Source organism: Macrobrachium nipponense, chromosome 43 (genome assembly GCF_015104395.2).
Source record: "Macrobrachium nipponense isolate FS-2020 chromosome 43, ASM1510439v2, whole genome shotgun sequence".
NCBI classification, from domain to species: Eukaryota; Metazoa; Arthropoda; class Malacostraca; order Decapoda; family Palaemonidae; genus Macrobrachium; species Macrobrachium nipponense.
The window spans coordinates 11,642,995-11,669,814 of NC_061104.1; the positions used below are offsets into that span (position 1 = coordinate 11,642,995).

Below are 26,820 nucleotides of genomic sequence, written 5' to 3' on the forward strand. Positions count from 1 at the left end.
ACAAGTCTCTCTTTCTCTCTGAATCATGGAACTTAATTTTTTTATTATTATTGCTGGAAAGATTTATTCTTCATCATGAAGCTTCTCTTTCAAGCTTTGACTTCCCCCCCTCCCCCCAAAAAAAATCCCCACAGCTTTGTACTATAGGGGAAAAAAGTTGCTGAATCATTAATTATATATATATATATAAGCTTGTTGACATGCACTGAAGGTCGGGGCTGCTGTCTCCCCTACCTACCCTGCCCCATCCTGAGTGGACAAACAGGTTTGCAGGGGTGGGTGGCTGTGTCATGTCTCCTCTACTGTCACCTGGGTGAAGACAAACAAGATCAGACCCTCTTGGATTTTATTATCATAGAATTATTCAGTTATATTTACTGATCCATCAATTTATTTTATTTGTAACACTTGATCAGCAAATTTCTTTAAAACCCTTAAGATTATTGCATGAAAGTGCCTTTTGCACATAATTCTAGTGATAAACCAGAAAAAGATGAAGGATAACACTACAAACTGTGAAATGGTTAAAAAAAATAAAAAAAAAAGTGCTTTTAAACTGTGGTAACAGCTAAAAAGTTTTCGCGTTATGGAGACCACAAGAAGGGCCAAGGGACAGTCTCAAATTAAATAAATTAAATTAAAACTAGAAGGTCAAGAGATGATTTTGCTGTTCACATATCTTTCTCTAACGACAGTGATCTTTGTCAGACGTAACACAAAAGAATCGCTCTCTATTTTTACAATTATCAGTTATTAGCTGACCAACCCGGTGCTGCCCAGGAAAACTCTGAATGACAGTCGATCTTTTACTTTAGAAAGGAAGTACTGCTTAGTGCGGTTTTTAATTCTCGACAGAATTATTAATCACATGAAAGAAAGGCATTTTCAGTGATAGTACACAAAACTTTACACAACACAAGAATTCAAAGGAGGTCCAGGAAATTTTTTCTAAGCAATTCCAGTAACGTTACTCGACCCGACACTGAGCGAGAAAGTGCATACGTACATATGCACGTTCCATACGTTCAGACACTCCATGTTTCACATCGGTCAAGCGGTTTGGGTTTTGTAGAGCACAAGTTTACAAGTTGAGTTACATAACACACACACACACACACACACACACACACACACACACACACACACACACACACACACATATATATATATATATATATTATATATATATATATATATATATATATAATAAGATAAAGAACAAATATTTCGACCTGCTTTAAGAACAGACTTACTAGACCGTGAAAACTTTCCCCCCTTCAATTTAGTTAAATTTTGGCAAAATATAAGCCATTGAATAATGAATATTATCATTAAAGTAATGAATCGTATTTGATTCATAACAGTGTACGGAAAAAAGCACCTCACGTAAAATCCCAATGTTAATGTTTTAACACAAATCTTTATGGGCGATTTTATTAATGCAACCTGTGAGAGCACTTTATTTATTTATTTATTTATTTACATTCGAACCCAGAACAAAATCCTATTTACATTCATATCTACCTCAAATTTAGCTTAAGTTCTTCACTTCGGTAATTTTCTTAGCTTTTTCTATTTTAAGAAAAGACTTTTGCACACTCGAGAAAGTTATATAATGGTTTCCAGGAACTGCTTGGAATCTGGCCAGTTCGATCTTACCCAATACCAGTGTCATTAATGCCGCAGCCCGGCAGTATCCAGTGAGTTACGTAGTAACGTGTGTATACACCTGCAGGCAGAATGACAGAACCGTTGCTCTGTCTTTTATTCTATTGAAGAACTGATGCATTTTTTTCAAGCAACCTTGAAACTTGTGGTGATTCATGCACACAAGTGTACGTTCATGTCCTCTCGTTCTAGTTAGTGGCAATAATTGGGTTGAGGGAGAATATTATGTTGTACTAACGGTAGGGCTATTTTTTTTTATTATATGCAAATCTCAGTGAAAAGTCTTGTGCATGTTTGTACGCATTTTCGGGCCTGCAGGGGCCAATGATTTCTTGAATGAATTTTGCACACTTTTGTATTTGGGGCAAGCCTGCAACCAAATGCTGCCTTATTAGCAGTATGGTGATTCTTGTTTTACAACACACGGAATACTAAACAGACCTGCCAAACCAAAGAACAACTGTAGTAAGAGTATTGAGTTGTAATTGTCGGTCATTCATCAAATTACCCACATCACTGTTTGGGAGGGAGAAAGTGGTGCCATAGGAAATCACAAGGTATAGAGAGTATAGTAGTGGAGGAAATCATTCTCGTAAATCACCCGTGTAATTAACATTTGTTGTTCATTATTTGAATGTAAAATCATTTAAAGGCAATAAAAATATCGGCTACGCAAAGTAACAAACGAAACGATAAGAAAGGAGCAGAAATGCGCGAAAAGTATATCCATAAAACTTTTCCTACATGCGGATGATGGCATTCATGACAGTGGGTGGACTCCGAGTGGTTGCTCACCGTGAAGATGGCAGACGTGACAAATGATTCAACTCGACGTCTTGTTTCGAAGAAACAGACTCTAGACGACGCCTATGCAGCTCCTGCGAACTTCCTAGAGATCGACGTTGTGAATCCCATCACCCACGGCGTCGGGAACAAGAGGTATACGGACTACGAAGTGCGAATGAGGGTGAGTTCCCATTTCCGTGGTCTTGTTTACCTTTTCCCGTTCAGTCCTGTGTAGCCCAAATGAGTCACAAACCCGTGATGTTTGTTTCAATGTTTCGGTATTCTTTCGTATTTTAAGGGATCTTCGAGTGGGTGAATGGTTTGTGCTGGATTTATTGCTTTTAGGAAGCTCTGTCGGTTGATACCGAATGAGCAGGAATGGGTGGATTGCATAGTTGGTCCAGTGGTTTTTAGGTTAGGTTAGACCACTGCTTTCAGGGATGTTCGATTCTTGTTTCCGCCTTTCGTATTTAGGCGTTGGCTACCATTATTTATTTTAATTCTGAAAAGATTACAGAACTGAGAGAGACTCCATTAAAAGGTGGGCCAGGGTAGTATGCAGAGTACCTAGGTAGGGAGGGTGGTACCTGGGTGTAGACGTAGGTATAGCTACCACATTGTTAACCTAGGCAAGTACTATATGTGTGCGATGTTTAGCGTTACTTAGGGGTATCTAGGTGGTGGGGGGGGAAGCCCCTCTTACCAGATCAGGGCACAACACTTAGGTTAAGAAGGCAAGTTCTGGTTAGGTCAGGACATAGGTAACACACTAGGAATGGTTATAATGAGGTTGTTTTCCTTAGGTTGTAACCAGTACCAGACCACAGTCACCACATGTCTGAATGTTAATTCAGACCACTGAGCTGGTTAACAGCTCTGCTGCAGCTGGTCTGAAGGATTAGATTTTTATTTACATGGTTAGGAACCAATTGGTTACTTAGTAATGGAACCTACAGCTTATTGTGGGATCCAAACCACATTATATTGAGAAATTAATATCTAATCCCTAGCAACAAATTCCTCTGGTTCCGCATTGGTGGCAGCAGGGAGTGAACTCGGGCTACCAGATTGATGGGCGAGTATGCAACCCACTCGTCCAATGTAAAATTATGCTCAGGACATGGCCTTCTAGGAAAGAGTAGATTGGCCCATTTTCTCAGTTGGATTTCTTATGCCTACCCCTGTCTCCATAGACTCTACATCCTTTCCCTAAAATTGTCTCAAATTATTTAACAGTATTTTTTGTAGATTTATGTCATACCAAGGTTCACTGTTTACTAAATAGGCAACATAAATATGAAAACTATCAACTTATATTAGGTTACTGCCATATTTGTAGGACTGCAGACTATTCTTATAGCATAGAGGCATAATATTGTATAAATTTGGTTTACCTAGTGAGAATTAAATGTTAATACCTTGAAAATTGGCAGTTGGCATCTATGATTCAAAGCAGAATTGAAATTTTTGTTGCTACTTTTGACTTGTCTACAAGTCACCCGAGGGGCTAGTACTACTAAACATGGCATCCTGTAGAGCTTCCGCCATGTTTATTACTAGCACCTTCGAGGTGACCCTATCGTGACTGAAGATGGAATCACAATAGTGCATTTATAAAGACCAGTAAACAGTCATTTATCTTTTATTTTGTAAGGGAAATATTATGAACATTATGCAGTGCAAGATGCGTAGAAAATTATATAAGTTGTATTGAATTGTTTGTAATATAATATTTCTTTGTGTCGAGTGTTTTTGAAGAGTGAAATACACTAAATGGTTGTTTGACTCTAAGCAATCTTTAACGAGTTGTTAAGGATTGTCGTTAGCGACAAAGTAGCACCAAGTTTTTTTAATATCACTCTTATGTATTTTAAATTGACATATTTGTATATTTGTCTTTTATTGTAATGTTTTATATCCAATTCAGTATTTTTATATGTTGGCCTAATTTTAAAATATGTATTTGGCTGTTGTGAAAATTTTGTCCAATAATTTGTCGTGAAAATTTTAGCCAATAATTTGTCCACTGAACTTTAATATATGTCATACTAATCAATTCCTTGTTATTTCTGTGTTCATATAGGAATGTTTTGATAAACTACCCGAGTAGCCCCAACAGTTATGTAGATTGTATATACAGTGGACCCCCCATTATTCGCGGTTTTGTAACCACAGATTTAGTTATTCAGGGATTTTTCTTTGATGCTTTAATGTCAATAAATTGTGGAAAATTCAGTGATTCGCTATTATTTACTATATTTTCATATTTTTGTGACTATAGGCAGTCCCCGGGTTACGACGGTCTCGGCTTACGACGTTCCGAGGTTACGACGCTTTTCAATTACATTCATCAGAAATTATTTCCAGGGTTACGATGCCTACAACAGTGATCTGGCAGATGAAATATGACACCAAAAATGCAAAATAATCAATATTTGAAGGTTTTTTTGATGAAAAATGCAATAAGAATGCAGTTTACATAGTTTTCAATGCACCCAAAGCATTAAAAGTAAGGTTTTCTTAGGATTTTTCACGATGTTCCGGCTTACGACGATTTTCGGCTTACGGCGTGTCTCAAGAACGGAACCCCCGTCGTAACCCGGGGACTGCCTGTAAATACATTTTTTATCATAAAAAATGATACACAAAAATAAGAAAAATAGGCCGTTTCAAGGCTTTTTAGAGGGGTTCCAATATACAGTAATACGTACCCCGAACTTAGGCCATTCAATTTGCACAAATTCACAATAATGCAAACTTTTCATTGGAACCTAACTATCATACACGAGCTCTTCACAACAGCGCGAACATTTGCGAATACACGTACTCCTGAAACACTTCAAAACCCTGCAGAAGCATTTATGTTTAATTTATTATGTAAATTTTTAAGTTTTCAAGCATTTCTGTTTAAAATATTTATTAAAAATGTATTATTTTCATTTTTGTACATGCATAAATGTGATAGAAAGGTAATTACAGCACCTACTGTTAGTGCATATAGTACATACTTTTATAAGATGCAATGCCTACTCACAAAGTTACTGCACTTTTCAAAGATGATACCCTTCAGAAACTTTAATTTCTGGAGTACGCACTAGTATACCGCAATTAGTATAAGATTTTAGTATAAGTTTTCATGCTTTTAAGTGTAAAATCAGTATGGAGATTTTATGTATTCTATTTACATATATTTTTTAAAATAATACAAAGGCAGTACGTAATTCAGCGTTTGTCACTATATAAGAACTCCATGATCAACTAGTAAAACATATCAGAGACATAACAGAGTTGTTGTTTTGTGAAAATGACTTTCTTAACCTCGGAGAAAAGTGCTGGTACAATCTGTATGTACTATGTTATGTAATTACAGCACATACAGTTAATGTACTTTCAGAAGATGTGATCCCATTCGCACTTTTTAAAGATGATACCCCTTCAGAGTTTTACCTCACATGACGTACGTATTTCTCTCCCTCTCTCTCTCTCTCTCATAGTTAGCTCTCACAGTAGTTCATGGTTTTAAATTTAATGAATTTTACCTTCACTCTCTTCAAACAGCGCCTCAGTGGCGTGGTTGGTTTGGTGTCTGCTTCTCACCTCGGTGGTCGCGGGTTCGATTCCCGGCCATTCCATTGAGGAGTGAGAGATGTGTATTTCTGGTGATAGAAGTTCACTCTCGATGTGGTTCGGAAGTCACGTAAAGCCGTTGGTCCCATTGCGGAATAACCACTGGTTCCATGCAATGTAAAAACACCATATAAACAAACAAACACTCTCTCTGCAAACATTACGTATGTGCATACATGTCTTCTTTATTTTATTGAATTGTGTACATTTGTTATGACTGACTTATGAAGTTTACCTAGTGATGCAAAGAAAACTTTTACTCTGACGGAAAAAGAAAATGGCATTCCCTGAATTAGGGGTAATGTTGGTACACGTTGGAAAGTAGATACGTCATTTCTTTTTTAAGGGTAAAGTATTTAACTTTTAAATCAAATTACAGTAACTTTAATTTAATTTAAAAGTTAGCCTAATGCTTAGGGAGCGTGAGTAGGGTCATATTTAGTGTTCAGACTGTAGAAGTAAGCATTTACATATCAGCATTTTTAGAGACCATACCAAACTTATGCGAAACTTCCCCTTGCGTGAGGGGGTCTGGAACCTAACCTTGCGTAAGTTCGGGGTATTACTGTATCACAGATTTTCAGGAATCGTGGGCATTTTTGTATCTAACTCGTGCAAATTTGGGGGTCCGCTGTACAATACAATACTTATAAGGCTATATTTGTGAGATAAGTTGGTAGCCCATGTGAGGTCATTTTGGAAATAGGAGGTTTGTTTCGGGACCTATAAATTATAGTGCCATTTATTCTTGAAATCCTAATCCTAAACCAGCTTATCCTAACTAAACACTGCCCCTACACCTCCAAATGCGCCTAGTCTGAGGTTTCTCTGTAAGACTTCTAGTAACAGTATGGGACCAATGCTTTCCTCAAAGTGCAATTACCCCCAGAATCGCTTGTTGTGAGCGGGGTCAGTTGTTAAACTATAGTGGTCGAGGCTACACAAAATTTTTTCTTGGATTAATGCTTTGGGAGAGCTTCGAGGCCATTTGAATAATAAGTGATTGTGAATATTAGTTATGGTGGTTTAACACAGTGGCATAGGGTGGGTTAGATTATGCTCAATAGGTCAGTGAGAATAAACTACCTTTAACATATTATTAAATTATTTTTGAAGATGGAAATTATTTTTGAAGATGGAGCTAGTTTAGAAATTCAGTGAATTATGAAAGCATTGCCCATGCATCTTCAGTGTTTGCTCGATGCTCTTAGGTTCTAAGTCAATTAGCATACCAGGAAATGTTATCTCTATGTTTGGACAAGTTATAGCTTACAAGATAGAAGAAAGAAAGGAAAATTTTGACATTTGGGTGGAGTTAAAAAGAAAGAAAAAAAAAGACGGGACTAAAAATTTACAAGAATGGTTCCACTTTAATTTGATCTTATTTTGTAATTTAGTAGTACTTAGGTAGTTATTATATTTATTTTAAATTACTACTTATATACATATTTAAAAAAAAAAAGACAAATAACACCAGCAGAAATAGTAGTGCTCAAGACACTAGAGAACCAGGAAATAATTGGCTCATGTGTAATCAGTGAAAATTTTAAGAAAAAACTTTATCAATAGTAATTGAAGGCACCTAACTTAAAACTAGCCAAACCTAATATATGCTGCAGTCTTCTATCTGAGTGTATTCGTTAAGGATGCAGCCTAAGCTATTCTAGGGTGCTATTTCCCCCTATTAACCAGCTTTATAAGTATACCATTTGTAAATTGGTACCTTGTATAAGGTATATATTCCAAACATATACTACTAGTAAGTATATGGTCATGAAAAAATAGCAACAATCCCAGATTACAATCTTCACACTTAGCCAAATCAAATGACAGCCTTATTTACTGACCATTATACTAAGAGTGAAATGTGTAGGGAAAGTATAGTATTAAAACAAAAGGATGTTGAATGGTAGGAATTAAACAAGAACATTCACTGTCAGACAGGAACTACTTTCAGTCTAACAAAGCTGTGTGATACAGTTCAGTTAAGTTTCAGAACTGCAGAACAAAGTGGCTGGACCTTCAGTATGAGTAGACATGCATCTTGGCAATTTTAATGTGTTGTGTGTAAATTAGATAAAATCCTATTGGATTGCATCATTTTGCTCGGTTATGATAAAAATACCCATGCCATTTGTACATTTAGTTTGCATGGTGTTTACAAGTATGACTTGTAATCATTCACTCTCTGTTTGCAAAACTGCAATGTGGTCTTACTTCTTTAGGCTATATGTTTGGCCAAGACCAATGACTAAGTCAATTTTTTAATCAATGATCAAATCATCAAATTAAAAGTATGAAATTTACAAATCAGGGGAAGTGGGTGGGTGAGGGTCTCATTTAGGCCATGGAAAACTCAGTATACATATAAATATTAGAAAGTTTTCTAATATATTATATCTGGTTCACAAATTTAATTTCTTTACATAACAATACATATTAGTTTTGAATTTTAAGGTTGTCTTCAGTTAAATATATACCCATGTAAAACTACTCGTATTCATTTGTTGCATTGGAGACTTGATAATAGGTTTTCAAAGAGTACAGTACCATATCTTCCACACTATAATACATTATGAATCTTGGATGAAGTAATATTGACCTTGAAACAACTAAATATCCAATGCTAACTTAAGTTCTTGACCTTGCAACAGCAAAAAATTTAATGCTGACCGGCAGTTTCCGGGCTTATTTGTACATGCTGACTGGCAGTGTCCGGACTTATTTGTACTCTGTGATGTAGCCAGTTTCATAATTGTTAGGACTTGTGAACAGTTGTTGATTTGGAAACAGGGCAGATTATTTTTGTTTGTTAGCATCATTGTCAAATTTGGGTTGTTTGTTTATGACATTGTTAAATGCTTAGTGCAGCAAAATTGTGGTTTAGTTTTTCTTCTTCATATGTCAAAGGCAACTGTCCCTTTTAGTACAATCACAACTTTGTATTAATTCATTACTTTTTTTTGGCCACTAACTGGATTTACCAGTTAAGTATCGAGGCAAATAGAACAGTTCCAGTAATTTCGAGGAGTAGGTCACACGTAGCATTGGAAGGGCTTCTTTGCCTTATATGCTCTTGTGTTTACCCTGGATCAGGTAAAAATATGGCAGTGGTAAACAAAAGGATGAAATACAAATATACTGCAGTTTGTTGTTTGAATAGGACATATTGGAATTGAATATGAGCTATATTTAATTAAGGAATTGCAATATTGTGAAAACTTGTAAGTGGAGGCTGCATGAGATTTTATGGTGCAGAACTAGTTTAATGCCTAATATAATGGTTATATACCTGGTTTTGTTATTTTACTTCCTGGTTTTGTACAAATTTAATTTCTTGAAAATTCAATTATCAAAGATTTGCTCTTAGTGTGTAGGAATTGTATCTTTTAATTCTTTTTTAGGATATTTTATATACCTTGTCTACATTTTGCAGTTGTTAAGAGAATTGTCACAAATTATTTAGTATTGGGAGATAAATTCCATTATCAGTAATTTTCATCATTTATCAGTAAATTGTGTGAGTTTTGTAAACATATTCAGCTTAATGAAACATTATTTTTGTTATATATCAAGGTGGAACATTTTCTTTTTGCAGACAAATTTACCTGTTTTTAAAGTGAAGGAATCCAGCGTACGAAGGCGATACAGTGATTTTGAATGGCTAAGAAATGAATTGGAAAGAGACAGCAAGGTAAGTTTGTTAATTGCAGTTCTGTATTATGTTAATTACCTATAGTACTTGGAAAACATATCTATTTCCATGTAAAATACAATAAAAAAAAGACTTCAGTGTGGCATTATTGTACATTAATGTTCTCTTGTGGTTTATAACAGCTGCAAGGAACAAAGAACCACTTAATCCTTTGAGTATGATGCTGTTCCCATTATTTCAATAATTGTGCTAAATTTTTACATTTGTAGAGCCTAATTTTTTCTATTATTGTAATCTTATTAGTTTTTATTTTTTGAAACACCTAGTTATGTTTTTAACTTGTTTCATGATATTGACATCTATGATCCTTGTGAAGGGACAGGATTTGGACCTAAGCTACATATTTTAGTATTTTTTTCCCATAAGTTTTTGCCATTTGAACTTTATGCCATTGTGTGTGGTGATGTTTGGGAAATTGAGTTGATGGGAAATATAAAGATTATATAATTGAGGATTGAACTCTTGTGTTATCTGCTGCTTACCTCCATTCTCTGCTATTTAATGGATATATAGCAAAGGCATAAAATATTGTTTTATGCACTAATTGGGAATATAATGCAGTAGTGCCTCAGACTTTGAACTTAATCTGTTCCAGAAGGCTGTTTGAAGTACAATTTGTTTTGAAATATGAAACAAATATCCCCATAAGAAATAAAGGGAATCAGGATATGTAATTTGTTCCAGCCAACCCAAAGAGTTGCCTTTTTTCTATTATTAATATGTTAAAAAATTTAAATTAAGAGTGTAAAGTAAGAAACCGTACATTATATTGAAGTAAAATTTTCTAAATTTTATTTGTTCTGTGTATGATTTACGAACTGTTTGGTGAAAATGGCCCCCAGCCAGCTGGGCGATGGAGGGAGGATAGACAGGAACCCTTGAGGAAACCAAAATGGTCACAGTAGGCAGGGGTTGATAAACAAATTTTATTCACATTTTACAAGGATAATCAAAGGAATCGATAGTGTGTGTGGAGAGAGAGAGAGAGAGAGAGAGAGAGAGAGGAGAGAGAGAGAGAGAGAGAGAGAGAGAGAGAGTGTTGTTTACACTTGGATCTTAAGTGCATGAAAGAGATTAATTATGCCATAATACATTAACTTACTGTTGGCGAATGGCGGACTTTAAAATAAGCATGAGGATTTTGCAAACAAATAAGTGATAAGTAAACAATGCAAGAAAAGGAAAGCAAGATAAAATACCTTTTCACAAATAATCAAAGGCACGCAGAAGCTGAATGCAGTGCCAGTTTGTGTATTACAGAGCTGGGTTACTTTTACCGTAGTAAAAAATCGTATAAAGTAATTGTCACCTGATAGGTATTTTACCGTAACAAAAAGAAGTGTTTTAGGCAGTTCTAGTACGTATAAGTGAAAGAAATGGGAGATTAATCATCCCAGCCCAGCTGATAAGTTAGCGGGAAGCAGACCCCTTCTTCACTCTCGCTAGTCTCCTTCAGCGCACCGAACACTGACTCGAGCAAGCTTTTTTTTTTCCCCTTTTTTTTCTGTATTGCATTTGATTTTACTGTCTCTTCTTTCCTCAACAATATCACGACGCATAATAACTTAAAATCATTCATTCGTTATTCGTCGAAAATAGAAACGCCCCCTCCCTCTACCTCAAGTTAACTGTGCATCACCACAATGACAAATGATTTTGTTAATCGTTTATGCTAAGTGTTTTTGTGAAAAGCTTTTACTTGAGATGAATCTTACCTACTGTTAAATTAGCTATATCTCCCTGCCGATTAGGCGAGTCGGCATTCAAACAAAAAAAATCAAATGGCTGCCTGGATGACTGTCTAGTTTACCTGTTCTCCACCAGGTGTGTTTCGAATGTTTTAGCTCGTCAGAATTCTCTTTGCCGCCATTGCGGCTAGGCGATTGTTGGTATTCTATGAAGTTTGGCTGTTTTACACTTGTTTACGGTATTGTAATTTCATATTCCTAGGATATCTTCCAGTGGAAGTAAAACCAATAACATCAGGCTATGTAGGAATGTTTTGGTGTAACCAGGACGGTGATATTAGAAGTGTATCAACATTCCTTTGTACTGGCAGGGGTACAGGGTGTGATTTTGGAACTACTAGATGTGAAGAATGGAGGGAATTGTTCTGAGAAATTTATGCCTGAATATGTCAGATCTAGGCAGACTGGAACTAATAGATTGCAAAGCAATTAGTTATATCAGGGCTTAAACCTGTCAGGCTATCCCTACTCAGACTAGGCATAGTAGGCTAGTATTGACTTCCATTGTAGCTTTGCCTTCTACTCCCCATTCGGTTCAGGAAAAGCGTAACGAGAAGTTAGTACATTAACTTATTTTTAGTTCTAATACAATTTGAACTTAGTTCGTGACAGAAATGTTCCGAATCCCTCCAGTGTGCGCTCATTTTCGCGTTCTCTGTTAGAATTAAGGGTTGTTGGTGCCCTCGTTGTACATAGCCCAAGCCCCCCCCCCCCCCCCCCCCCCCCCTAGGACTGCCCTGCGACAATTGGAAACGTCCGCTGCCAGGGAACCGGGTCGGTTCTCGGGACGATGGGATTCTGGGCCCTCCAATACCTACTTTGCCCTTTTCATGGTCTGAATCTCGTTTAAAGCGTTCGCCAAAGGACCGTTAAAGAGTTCACATAAGGACCGTTTCAGTAAGCGTTAATGCTCGCTCCGTAGGCGCATTATGTCGTCTTCAACACCTAGTTTGAGGTGTTAGCATGCATAGGTTAATTAATAATATAGATATAGGTGTAGACATTTTATTGAGATGATAATGTATCTGTAGCAAGTTTTACACGTTTAGATATGTCGACTCTGTCGACTGTTTATCTCTCATGTTTGGTTATTCTAAATTCTTGTATGCTAGCATATTCCTTTTTTCTTCGTAATGCTTGTGTGTTTGTTCTTTGCAAGCTTCCTCTTCGGCTATCGGCAAATCTCTTACTAATGCCTCAATTAATGTTTTCTCTTTCAAGTCTACACTGTCTGTAGTATCTACAGTTCTCGCCGAATCCGATATTCTAGCTTCAGAGATTTCTGTTTACCTCCTGTCGGCAGCTGTCTCTTCCCGTCGCCCGCTTACGGAAGAAGAGTTTGAATGGAGTTGGAGGAACTCGTTTGGGCCTGTCGGCGGGTTTGTTGCCATAATATGCCTTGCTGTATCCTCATTTTGTTGAGGATAGAGGCCACATAGAGAATATATCTTAATTGTCTTAGCGTATTTTGGCACGCACTAAATAATGGAGAAGAGAACCAACGCTTTCTCCAATTTGAGAGCATTTCGTAACTTTTCTCATCCTCGGACACAATCTCCCTTTGTCTGCCTTGGCTTGTCGTCTTGTCTTTTAAAGTCACGGAGAGCCGAAGGCCGACTTTTGCTGTACATACAACGCTTATTAGCCCTTTAACCGTCTTTAATAGGAGGTTCTCTTTCTTTCTCTTTCCTGTCCTGGGGAAATGTACTCGAGGCTAACAGGCATGGCCAAAACGATCTTTCATAACTTTGGATGATCGGAATGCTGGGGGTAGAGTAAATGGCCTTTGCTGATGTACAGTCCTGTTCAAGTGCAGGATTGTCATCAGTTTATCATTTTCATTTCATTCCTCATTTTTCCATCTAGCCATACTTTCATTTCAGCGCTAAAGCATCTTATAGGTCCCAGCGCTTGGGCTATGCCCTAAATTCCATAATCCATCCATCCGACAGACATGCTGATGGGTTTTCAGTCTGCTTGGAGTTAATTACCCTTTTAACAATATACGGTGTCTCGTCTCTGCGACTTCTTAGAGAGGTGGAGACCCCAACCCAGCCGGAGTTTTAGCGAGGAAACAAGTAACTAAAACAAGTAACTTTTCTGATGCTGCAGGGTAATGTCCTCATGCTTATACTCACTCTGTTTGGAAGAAGTGAGAACACTTTCGCTTCCTGTCTGATTATGCGGTTCGGGATTATCTATTGGTAGTCTGATTTTATACCTTTCGGGGATAAGTGCAGATTCAGGTTCTGGGATATTGACAGTTGCAGCCTCCTAACATACATGGAGAGACTTGGGACCAGCATGTTATATGGTGGAGATTGTGAAGGGCAGTTGTGATTCTTTGTGATTGTCCTCCACTGGTTTATTCTCCTTCTTATAGCTTCCCTTGTCTTCGCAGAGATCTCTCATAAGTCTCTTTTAGTAGGAGGAATTGTATATAGAGGGGTATGATGGTCCAAGGTAGTTCTTTGGAAGACACCCATAAGTATTGGAGATATTCTTGGACATTTGGAGACTGAATAACAGTAAGTGTCTGCCCATATACTTGTTGGTTTTCTAGCATGGTTTTAGTGCCTTTCCAAAGAATGGTCAAACTTGTGGTACACATGCAGAATGTATTCATTCCACTTACCATACATCCACAGTCATGCAAGTTCCTTCAAAGGGTTGTTACTAGAAGGTATTGCTGTTCTGTGCACTTTGGGTTAGTGTGCAGCCCTCTGTAAGTTATGTCAGGGACTTGTTGCCCATTGGTAGATGGTGTCGACTCTAGGAGCAAGAAACTTCTACTGAATCTGTTATTCAAGTTAGCCCACTCTGTCAACAGTATTCCAAAGACCAAGGACCTGTTGCTTCTTCTGGCCCAAATTTCTATGCACTATATTGTTAATTCTTTATCTCCCCATTCTTATCTATGGGGATGCTATTTAATTATGCATGCTTGTCGGTCAAGATGAATAGGCATGTGCTGCTCGAAGATTTTAGACCAGAAAGAAACTTCCTATATGGTAAGGGCTTTTCCTCATTAGGAACATGGCCTTATGGGTTATTTTCAGATAATCATGCTCAATTAATGTATGGTTCAGCGTAAGAATTATGACTTACAAATAACTAATTAAATTTGTAAATAATCCAGAATCAACTTTGACTCCAGGACTGTAGGAGGGATACTTTAACCAGGAATCGTCCATTTGGTTCTTAAACCTAAGTCCAAGTTTTGGTCTTTTCTCTCTGTCATGCAACACAGAGTTTAACTAGTGTCATTAACCTTTCATGCAACATAGAATGGTCAACTACACTTGGTAAAACTTTTTAGATGTCAGGGCAGTGGAAGGACATCAGGATGCTTAGCAGGTTTATTCTCGGTCAGAAACAAAGTCTTTGTGGGAAGTTTGCTGCTTTGAATGAAATGAAACAACATATTGGTTTGATCATCCATCCTGTGGAAGGACAGTGTTTTAGCAATTGGGGATTCAGGAAGAACAACTGCCTACAAGGGCCCTGACATCCATAAGGCTTGAGCAGTGGATGTTTCCTTAAATTTTGCCTAATTCAGACTCATAGGCCTGCCCCTTGTATCTACTCTGAATTCTATTGAGCAATTTCAGTTCAAGAATTGCTTAGTCTCCTGTAGAGCCCTTGTAGCCTCAGGACAAAACTTTTTCAGAATTTCCAATGCTCTTGTAGATGTCTCATTCTTCCGTTGAGAAGAAATCAATTCTACTACACAATTCCATACAGTTCCATTGACTTAGGCATCTCCTTAACCCTCTTACGCCTAAGCCCTAAAAACCAAAAGCCACGTCCCGTATGCCGAGGCGGGTTTGGAGTGAGCGCGGAAGCGGAAAAAATAATTTTTTCAAAAAATCACAGCGCGCTTAGTTTTCACGATTAAGAGTTCATTTTTGGCTCCTTGTTTTTTTTCATTGCCTGAAGTTTAATATGCAACCATCAGAAATGAAATAAAATATCATTATCATATATAATAAATAATACGGTATATGGTAGCGAAAAAAAGAAATTCATACATAATTGTATTCAAATCGAGCTGTGCGAAAAACGGTTAAAGCTAACGAGTTACTTTTTTTTACGTTGTATTGTACACTAAATTGCAATAATTTTGATATATAACACATTGAAAAACGATCAAAGCAACACAGAAAAAATATTATCTGTTCTAGAGACTTCCAATTAGTTTCAAAATGAGGACAAATGATTGAATATTACGATACTATAAGAGTTTTAGCTTAGAATTGCAGTTTTCGACCATTTCTGTCGAGGTTAAGTTGACCGAATGTCGAAATTTTTATATACATATTTTTTTATATGCAAATATTGCAAAAATGAGAAAAGCTACAACCTTTCAATATTTTTTTTGTTGTATTCTTCAATGAATTTGCGCACATTTTCATATATGAAACTCTATAAAACGCCTAATATGAAAAGGAGCAAATATTAGGAGAATGCAACGTACTCATTTCAGAGATTTGCGGCCGTGAATCGGCGCGCAGAGGGAAAGAAGTATTTATTAAAAAATTCACCATAAATCTAAATATTGTGCTAGACACTTCGAATTTGTTTCAAAATGAAGATAAATGACTGTATATTACTAGATTGTAAGAGTTTTAGCTTACAATTGCGTTTTTCGACTATTTCTGTAGAGTCAAAGTTGACCGAACGTGGTTTTTTTCTATCGTGATTTATATGCAAAAAATTTCGAAAAAGAGAAAAGCTACAACCTTCAATCATTTTAAGTTGTATTCTACATGAAATTGCACACATTTTCATATATAAAACCTTTATGTAACTGCTAATTTTAAATGGTGGAAACATTATGACAATCGCACAAAAAAATTTGATTTTTTTTGGAATAGTTACCGCGCGGACGTAAGGAAAATGTTTTTTTTTTCATAAATTCACCATAAATCGAAATATTGTGCTAGAGACTTCCAATTCATTGCAAAATGAAGGTGAATGATTGAATATTACTAGAATATAAGAGTTTTAGCTTACAATTGCGTTTTTCTACCATTTCGGTTGTCAAAGTTGACCGAAGGTGGAAATTTTTGCACTTATCGTTATTTATGTGAAAATATTTCAAAACTGATAAAAGCTACAACCATGGTTTGTTTTTAGTTGTATTGTGCATGAAATTGCGAAAAAATTTATCGGAAGAGTTACCGCGGCGGACGTAAGGAAAAAGTTTTTTCATAAATTCACCATAAATCGAAATATTGTGCTAGAGATGTCCAATTTGTTGCAAAATGAAGGCAAATGATTGAATATTACTAGAATATAAGAGTTTTAGCTTACAATTGCGTTTTTTCGACCATTTTCGGTAGAGTCAAAGTTGACCGAAAGGTTGAAATTTGTCTTATTTGTTTTATTTATATGAAAAATATTTCAAAACTGATAAAAGCTACAATCATGAGTATTTTTTATTTTATTTTACATGAAATTGCGCACATTTTCATATATAATACTCCATGTAACGGATAACTTAAAATGGTGCAAAACTTATGTCAAAGTGACGAAATAATTTTTGAGATGTGTCACTGATACTTTTTAGTGCGATAAGAAAGAAATCGCACTTGCGCGCCTGCGTAACGATTGTAAACAAAACAACGCCTTGATCCGTGAACTCCCAGCATCTCCCAAGGCGCGTGATTCAAAAGTTTTTGGCTGGTTGGCCTATAAGTATTTTTCCGCGAATTAAAAAAAAAAACTTTTTTGAGTCGACGTATGATACGTCCAATTGGCATACGGGAGACATTTTGACTCGACGTTTAATACGTCCAATCGGCATAAGAGGGTTAACTGCTTGGAGAGGTTAGAATGTCCCCTCCCAATAATAAGATTTTCAAGTTATCATTAGGGTCTGTCCTTAATTTAAAACTGCCATGGCCTGGGGTCAGAAGCAGTGGTCTGTGTGTTCCTGAGGCTACCATTCTGGAGGAATTTTCAGCACTGGAACCTTGTAGACGTCAATGTTTGTTCATGAAACTTACCTGTCGAGATATATATAGCTGTATTTTTCTGAAGTCCGACAGAATTTAAAAAACTTCCGGCACACGCAGGTGGTCGGGCCAGGTGGTTAGTACCCATTCCCGCCGCTGGGAGGCGGTATCAGGAACCATTCCCATTTTCTATTCATAATTTTTCTGTCGCCGGTGCTGGAAACACCTGTTTCCAGTACCTCCGTCTTAGATTTTGTAAACTTCATTGCCGCTAAGTATCCTAATTGTCTTTTAATTTATTTACTTGGATTTGTGGCTAGGCATACGCTATCTTAAATTGATTTGAATTTGATTCATTTTTGCATAAGATATCTGAATCTAGTTAGGCTAGTTTTCAGAGGGTGTTGTCTGCAAAGATAGGGTGTGGCTACCGAAAGCTTTGGTAGATCCGCACTTGGTATGCACGAGGGGTATGGGTCTTGCTTCTTTGTTGAGATTTGTCATGTATGGAGTGTGAGATTTTGTCTAATTCCGTAAGGAAGACGTATGATTCGTATGTACGCAATTAATCAGTAAACATGTCTAATTCCGTAAGGAAAACGTATGATTCGTATGTACGCAATTAATCAGTAAACAAAAGTCAGGGTAGTGAACCTGCTAACCTTCCTGTAGACTTTATTTTGCCTAACCCTGTAGTATGGCCTACGGGTTATGAATATGTCTGTGAGAGGTGATCGCTGTCCTTCATTGTTGTGAAGAGTGCTACTTCTGTTATTGTTACTCCTAACCCTGTAATGTTGCCTTCGGGCCCTAAACAGTGTCTGTAGAGGTTATTGCCCTTTCTCTAATACTCTTTCGATTCGTAACTTCGAATCGAATGTGCTTGCTTTAGAGAGCAATAGTGAAGTGGCTAAGTGCAGTGACAGTGCCCCTTGTGTAGTGGAGGGTGCGTCAGATCGGCTTTATTTCGCCTCTAGGCCGGGACCCTCTGCTTGACTCCCGGACCCGGGGAGAGAGCATGTCGAAAGCTGAAGATGGGTTACGAGTAACCCCCCCACCGATCTGGCGTTCCTTCGGCAGTTTCTGATGAAAAATCCCCAGACTGCCAAAGTGCGTGCACGTGCAACGAATCCTGAAGGATTGCTTCTCGTCCTCCGAAGCGTCCTCCCCGCGCAGGGGTTGGAGCTTTCGGAAGGACTCGCCGCCCTCCCTCTAAATAGAAGCTTTATAGAAGAGGACGCTTCACGTCCTCTCTCTCTCGTTATGGCGTTCAGTGAGAAGTAAGAAGGTGAACGTCGCCTGATCACGTGTACGTCTTTCCACCGAGAGAAATATGAAAAAGAAGTCTTAGTAGCAGGACGCTTTTGAGAGCGGACGGTCCGAGCTTTTTGTTTACTGTGAGAATAAGAGGCGTTCCCTTCCCTCGCCCCTCGTATTCTCACACGATCAACCCCTTCTCCTGAGACTGCTTCATGCAGTCTGGATTTCTCTCCGAGATGTATCTCGCTCCTCCCTGAAGGCAGTTTCTCTCGCTTGTTTTGACGCCTGTCAGGAGCGTGAAGCTTTTCTGCATGCTTCTTTTGACGCTCGGCTTGGACGAGAAGCTCTTATGGACGCCAGCGCGCGCGGGTGCACGCCAAGCGCGCACCAGTGGACGCTGAGCGCGCGCAGTGACGCCGAGCGCGCGCCAGCGCACTTCCAGGTGGTGTCGCCTGGCTGAACGTTTCTGTTGAACTCTTCAAGCTCTTGTTTACGATTTGGGCCTCAAGAATTTTTACCTCTACCTTCGGTGATACCTTATACCTCACATGCAAAGAATGTGAAGTAAGCAGTGCTTCGGAGGAAGCTTAAAGTGAACAGACAACTTCGTCTTCGAAACCCAGCAAGACCTCGGGTTTCGTGAATTCAAGAGGTCTCTGTCAATATTATATTGCTTTCGCAAAGGTGGATGGAGTTAAGGAAAGCTCAAGGGATTATGTAAAAGCTCGACGTCTTGCACGTCAGGACTCTCGGCAACGTTCAGTAGGATTCTTGCAAAGGCACTCATCAAAAGGACGCTCTTCAGGAAAGCGCAAGACAGGAACTTCCTTTGCCATACTGCCAATGAATAAATTTTAAAGCTTTAGCAGCATTAGTTGTGATTTGGGAGAGGAAGCTGGTTGGAGAGTTTCTTCCTCTTCCCAGGATAATTTTGCCAGCGTTTTTAGCCCATCTGAAAGGGCTTTTCAGATGATAGATTTTGTTAGTTCCTTGTCGGGACTACGCTGCCGAATTGAACATCGTCGTTCTACCTGCCGTAAGCCCAGTCTCTTAACAGGATTCTTGCCCCTTCCTCGTTTGAGACGGAATCGGAAAATAAAATGCTCGACTTCCTGGATTACGTTTTGTCAATTCAGTGACTTTCCCCCATTGACAATACACTATCGTTTTGTCAAGTAAGTGAGTTCCCCTCATTGACAAAATATCTCTTTGTCCCGTAAATGGGTTAGTTCTCATTGACAAACATCTCATTAACTTTATATTGTATAAGCGGATAAGCTTTTATTGACAAGATTCGGAAGAGCTCTCATTCATCATTCGCAGACTCGTACAAGAAATAGACTTGTAGACACGTCAATGAACGCTTATGTCCAATAACATAAGAAGCTTGAGCTGTCTGCTTCGATTCTCTAAGTTTTGTTCATGAAACTTGCCTGTCAGATATGTATGTAGCTGTATTTTTCCGAATTCAGCTATATATATGTCTGCCAGGTAAGTATGAACAAACTTTATTGTAATATAATATCATATTTTGCCTTGCGTTATTTACTACTGGTTGGTTCAAGTCATATACGCTTGCTGTAGTTACCTCTTCGGATGGCAACCGAGAGGTCTATTGTCTATTATTTTTAAGGACATTTAATCGTTACTCCCTGCAGCCTTCCAGGAGTTTCCGATTTACTCTTTTACTGTTGTATAGTAGTGTTATGACAGACAAACGCATCTATATATTTAGCGTTTTCTGTTTCGCTTAATATACCAGCTTGGAGTCTCTTTCTGTTAAAAAATACGGACCTATTTTCTTTGTAGAATAGGGTAGCTGGCAACCCAGGCATAAAGTTAAGAGACGACAATCGTAAGCTGCTGCTGTGACTGTCCTCCAGTCCAACCGAGCCAGTACCCAGCTCGTGCGCTGTTATGCGCGTTAGGTTAAGTTCTCTCTCTCCTGTGGGATTGACTGACTAACCGTATCTCTGTGCTGGCGGTTACGTCTCTCCTGCGGGATTGACTGACTAACTGTATCTCTGCCCTACAATCACGGACTTTAAGCCTAAGATAGAGAGGATGTCTTACATGAATGAATAAACATTGCATTCGTTTTGCCTTACTATGTTCAACAGAGATATCTCTTACTCCTTTCGGTGCTCGTTACCGCACGGTATAGGACTACGAGTCTACCGCAACATTGCACTATTATATGCTCTCCTGCTTAGGCAAAGCGCAGCCTTATTAGGGAAGGAACATACTGTGTGAGGGAATGGATGAGCTTGCTCGGGGACCATTTCCTTTCTAAAGAAAGTTGTTTCCCTGAATAGACTGCAATTCAGACCTCTACATGTTTTTCCTACCGGGAAACTGAAATTTTATTCGAGATCTAGGAATGATTCTGAACATCTCTCAGTGCGTCAAGTATCACCTGAGGTGATAGAAAGAAGGTGCCGGACATCTGGAGAGGGTTTCAGATGTCCTGGATCATAATCTGAAAGAAGGTGGAAGCAATTCGGTTGTCCCTCCAGTCCTCGAAACGAGTTTTTGGAACCAGTGGTTCATATCAACTCTGATCTTCCACAGCTCTCTCATATCTTAGGAAGTATCTTCTCTCGGTCCCTGTTCGGGTTACGAGAAAGAGCCTATTATAAACAACAGACGTAGAATGTAACGATCCTCTAGAGGTTCGTTACAGGATTGCAAAAGTCCGTACGAATCGTCTCGATCGACGGCAGCAACTACTGACTTCCGAGTGGAATCTTTCTTTAGAAGTATGTTGAGATTTGTGGAGACTTTAGGGACGTCCTTTCATTCATCTCTATGCTATGTTGAGGACGAAGAGGCTTCTTCTTCTCTGCTCCCTTATTCTCGATCCGGGAGCGGTAACCATTAAACGCCATCCTATGATATTGAACGGGGATGGATGTTTAGTCTCTTTTCTCCTTTTTATTTTCAAACGCTTAGGAAATGTAATAAGATGATTTATGACATCCACAGGGAGCGACAGTGACGGCTGATCGCCCCATGTTGGCCTTCAAGATCCTAGATTCACAGAGGTCACGTCCTTCCTAGTTCACTTTCCAAGGACCTTTCCGACCCGAGAGTCGGTCTACTCTAACAAGAAAGGTACCTATAAACCTCTCCGCTCTGAGTCTGACCACGTTCAGACTATCGAGATGTTGACAACATAAGATTACCGTCTTCCCTTTCCGTTTGAGGAATGGGATAAGCTGGCAGTCACATCTATTAAAGAATACGCAAATATGTTGTTGATGGCCTTTGGGCTCAGAGATTTGCTTCTGTCAAACAACAAAGCCCTGTCACGATCTTTGAGTTCTCTTGGAATCTCGAAACTTCGCTCACCATCTACTTTTTGTCTCACCTGTTTTCTCGGAGTCAGACACTCGTGCGAGATCAGGCGACATATAGTAGCCCTGAGTTTCTTGTTGGACAAAGTCGGTTGCGTTTATACACCCCGATGATCGTTTTACATGAGACCAGGTTGGACTGTCAGGCATTCGTCCTTCGGGACTGAATCGCCTTTTTTGCTGCCTCGCTCTCTCTTCCTGGCACCAGAAGCTCGAGTCAGGAGTTGATCAGGAGTTGATTCGCTAACGACGTTGGGTTGTCGTTGATACAACCCCCCGGAAGGTTTTGCTTAGCTTGAATCGCCCAGCAGTCCAGACACTCATCCTTCAGCGAAGAATAGTGCCTTATGGTCTTCAGGGTACAGCCTTGCTGTCCTTGATTCGTCTGACTGGTCAACTGGTCAGTCTCCTGACTTTAGTACAGACGGACTGACTGTACATGTCCAGATTGAAGCTTTCTATGGAACTTAGACGTAGTCTGAAGTTCTTGATGTCAAAGCATTTTGAACCTCTCCTTTTGGTTAACTTATTGCACGTGACCAGAAAGGCCTATTTTCTAACCACTCTAGATACGACAAAGAGGGTTAGTGAGGTTTTAAGCCATCGTCAGAAGTTTTGGTTTTAGGGAACACAATGCAGTGTGTTCACTAAACCTTCCGTTGTGGCCTAAGAATGGAAACCCGTCTAGTTCCTTGGACCAGGAGCTTGGAATCAAGGGATGGCAAAAGTTATTGGGCAAGAGCCAGAGAGAGTCCTGTGCCCTGTCGGGTCTCTCAAGTTTGATCTACTTTAAACTAAAGAAGTCGAAGTCCTTCGGACAATCTGCAGTGTTCCGAAAAAGACCAGACTTGCCCATATCAAAGAACACCCTGGCTTTAGTGTTAAGGAGTTCTTTCAAAAGGCTCCTTCATTGTGTTTGCACAAAGATTTGAAATCTTTTGATTGAATGCTCACGAGGTGAGGGCGCGGCCTCGGAAACATTTCAACAGAGCATGGCACTCAGTAACATACTGAGTACCACGTTTTAGCGAAGCAACTTTGTGTTCGCTTCACACTCCTGCGGGATGTGAAGACGGCATATGAGATCTGCTGCTCGCTAGGGCCATACGTGTCTGCAGACACAATCTTGGGGGCAAGAAGTACCACTCATCCTATCCCTGTAGAAAATGGTTAGGAGAGCTCTAATTTAGTTATTGAGTCGCCATACATACATACATACATACATACATACATACACATACATCATTGTGGTCACGCCCCCGTTGACAGATCATCTGGAGTGCACCAGCTTTATAGGCTCTCTACCTCGCTGGCAACTATAGTTAAGCAGAAGCAGACTTGGGTGACAGTAATCACAAAGTCAGCTATGCTAACAGGTGGAACCAAGATGTAAATCATCTGCATGCATTTGTTTCCCAAAATCCTTCTATTCTGTCCTTCCCACCTCCAACGGTGGGATTCAGCTATATATATGTCTGACAGGTAAGTTTCATGAACAAATGATTTTGTTATGATACAATAAAGTTTGTTCATACTTACCTGGCAGAAATATATAATCAAGTACCACCCACCCCTCCCTCCCCTCAGGGGACAGTGGAAATAAAAATTATGAATAGAAAATGGGAAATGGTTCCTGATACCCGCCTCCCAGCGGCGGGAATGGGTACTAACCACCTGGCCCGACCACTGCGTGTGCCGGAAGTTTTTTTAAATTCTGTCGGACTTCAGAAAATACAGCTATATATATATCTGCCAGGTAAGTATGACAAACTTTATTGTATCATAACAATATCATTTTTTCTGTTTAGAGGAGATAAGACTTTTTCCACTGTCTACTTCCAAAGTTATCGTTCCATACGTACTTTCCTCAGTATTGCATCAAGTACTTTTAGATCTTGCTGAGGACCAGCACTGTAAGGTGTTGAGATTGAAGCCCCTTCATCTCTATATCAGTCTCTCTCTGGAGTTTAGATGCGGGTCTAAACTTTATCTGAATTTACTGTAAAACCTTTTATTTAGCAGTGGTTAATAAGTAGTAAATTTGCTGTCAACACCCTTCTTTAAGCTGGTGTAAGGGAAAGCTATTTTACTTTCTGCCTTAGAGCTGAGAGTGATGTTGAGGCTATGCTTTACAGTTCCCTGTAAGAATTCTAATCTAATCCCCTTTGGGGGTGGGTGGGGAAGAGGAAACTTCTCTATCCTGTTGGGCATTTAAATTTAAAGGTTAAACCTAGAACATTTTTATCATCCTTTTAGAGACCTTGAACATCTTTGTCAAAGGTAAATGCTGGAAGAGGCAAAATTAACCTTTGGTTTTGTGGTTTTAAGAAAAACAGATGTTGTGGTCAAAGGTTAGCCTGGAAGAGGCAAAAATCAACCTTTTGTTTTGTGGTTTTAGAAAACCTAGAATGTATTTGTGAAGGTTAAGTCTGGAAGAGGCAAAGTTAACCTTTTGTGTTGGGATTCTTAGAAACTTATAACGCCTTTGCCAATGGTTAAACTTACGGGAAAGTTAACTTTTGTTTTGTGGTTTTAGAAAACCTAGAATGTATTTGTGAAGGTTAAGCCTGGAAGAGGCAAAGTTAACCTTTTGTGTTAAGATTTTTTGAAACTTTGTCAAGGAACACAAGGTCCTCTGTGACATAATGGATAGGCTAGTGTATGAGAACTAGCTCCATATCTTCTACCTTATTGAAGTTAAACATTCATAATGTGAGGAAAACAGTTGCAACTTCATTTAGTGTTAAGTCAATTTGTCGCTCCAGAATAGGATTGATGTGTCACAGTAGAAGTACAATTCAGTTTGTTCATGAAACTTACCTGTCAGATATATATATAGCTGTATTCTCCAAAGTCCGACAGAATTTAAAAACTCCCGGCAAACGCAGTGGTCAGCCAGGTGGTTAGTACCCATTCCCGCCGCTGGGAGGCGAATATCAGGAACCATTCCCATTTTCTATTCAGATTTTCTCTGTCGCCGGTACTGTCAACACCTGTTTTCAGTACCTCCGTCTTAGGATTTTGAAACTTCATTGCTACTTGAGTATCTTGATTGATTTTGGTTATTGATTCGGATTTTGTGGCTGGGCATACGCTATCGTGGTTTGATTTTGATTTTGGCTTTGACTGTTCTTTGGATTAAGATGTCTGGATCTAGTTCTACTAGTTTCAGGGTGTGTCGTGTGCAAGATTGTAAGGTGAGGCTACCGAAAGCTTCGGCTTTCGGTAGACCCTCACTTGGTATGCACGAGGTGTAGGGGGCATGTTTGTTTGTTGAATGATAGATGTAAGGAGTGTGAGAAGTTGAATGATCATGAATGGAAGATGTATGATTCTTATATTCGCAGATTAAGAGCGTGATAGAATCAGGAGGTCTTCCTCTAGGAGTGCTTCACAATTAACAAGAGTCAGGGTGTAGTCATTTTGTCTCCTTAACCCTCCTGTAGACTTTGATATACCTAACCCTGCGGTGTTGCCTTCGGGACGGAAGGTTTTGTGCTGGCTCTACAATCCAGTGTTGTGAAGTGTGGTGATCGTGTTAGTGCCCCTAGTGTTGTGGAGGGGGGTCGTCAAATCGGCCCTATAATGCCTCTAGGCCGGGACCTCTGTCGGACTCCCAGGACTCAGGGAGTGGGCAAGTCGAAAGCCAAAGGAGGGTTACGGGGACTCCCCACCGATCTGGCGTCCCTTCGGCAGGACCTGAAGACGCTTTCCAGGCTGCCAAAGATCATGCACGTGCACGGATCCTAAAGGATTGCTTTTTCGTCCTCCCCGTGCAGGGGTTGGAGCGCTTTGGAGGGCCTCTCTCGGGGAGAGTGGCAAAGACGCAAGATGCGCACAGGTCGGCCGTCGTCTTAGCTGCCCTCTTAAGAGAGGTTTTACAGAAGAGGGACGCTTCATGTCCTCTTTCTCGACCTACGTTTCAGTGGTCTCCTGAATGCTTTGAAGACATTCCGCCACAGAAGAGGACCAGGACTTCATCAAAGAAGATACTTTTGAGCGCTCCGATCGCTATAAGACGGTTCCTGGGAGAAGGAAGAAGGTGTCCCCTCGCCCCTCGTCTTCTCACAGGATCAGCCCGTCTCCTGAACGTGATCCTTCACCTTCTAAGGACATCTTCTTAAAATAAATGCAACAACAGTTGGCCTCGTTTTTTGCTAAGAGAGAGGCAGAACCTCGTCGTCGCAGGAAGGATTTGAGGCTGCTTGTCAAGAGAACCAGGCAGTCTCCTTTGCCTTCTCCTCGTGCGTCTCCCCTCCTACAAAGACGTAAGATGTCGCACAGGCGGCTGTCGTCTTTGGCAGGAGGCAAGAGACACTAGAGGGGAGAAGGTCCGTAAGGCTCGTGTTGACGACGATTGCCGTACGCCTTCTTATGATGAACGCTCTCTTCATGAGCAGCGTGCGGCTCGCCAAGACGCCTCTCTTGTAGCTCGTGTTGACGAGGACGTTTTTTCTCGACGCTCGTCGTTCTGCTCTTCAGGATGCGCGCGAGGACGCTCTTCAGGACGCTCGACGCTATATGGATCAAGACGTTCATCAAGAAGTTCGCAAGGAACGCTTCGCAGACGCACCTTTACCGCAGCCTCGTAAAGCTTCAGAGTTTGCTATTATTACTTCGCGTTATGTTAAGGACCCTTCTGCTGCTTTAGTTGATGAGGGGGAATCTTCGGGTGATTCGAAGCCTGCGGAGGAGGAAGA

The 26,820-nt window shown here is 39.6% G+C and overlaps 1 protein-coding gene across 1 annotated transcript in view; it reads left to right on the forward strand.

The window, feature by feature from the left end:
* The first annotated feature begins 2,228 nt into the window (after window positions 1-2,228).
* LOC135213530 (sorting nexin-12-like) overlaps window positions 2,229-26,820 on the forward strand; it is a 97,841-nt gene continuing 73,249 nt past the window's right edge. Inside the window, exons 1-2 of the mRNA XM_064247447.1 lie at window positions 2,229-2,635; window positions 9,680-9,775. Coding sequence (XP_064103517.1) covers window positions 2,471-2,635; window positions 9,680-9,775 — 261 coding nt within the window. The 5' untranslated portion in view covers window positions 2,229-2,470. The remainder of the gene's footprint in view (window positions 2,636-9,679; window positions 9,776-26,820) is intronic.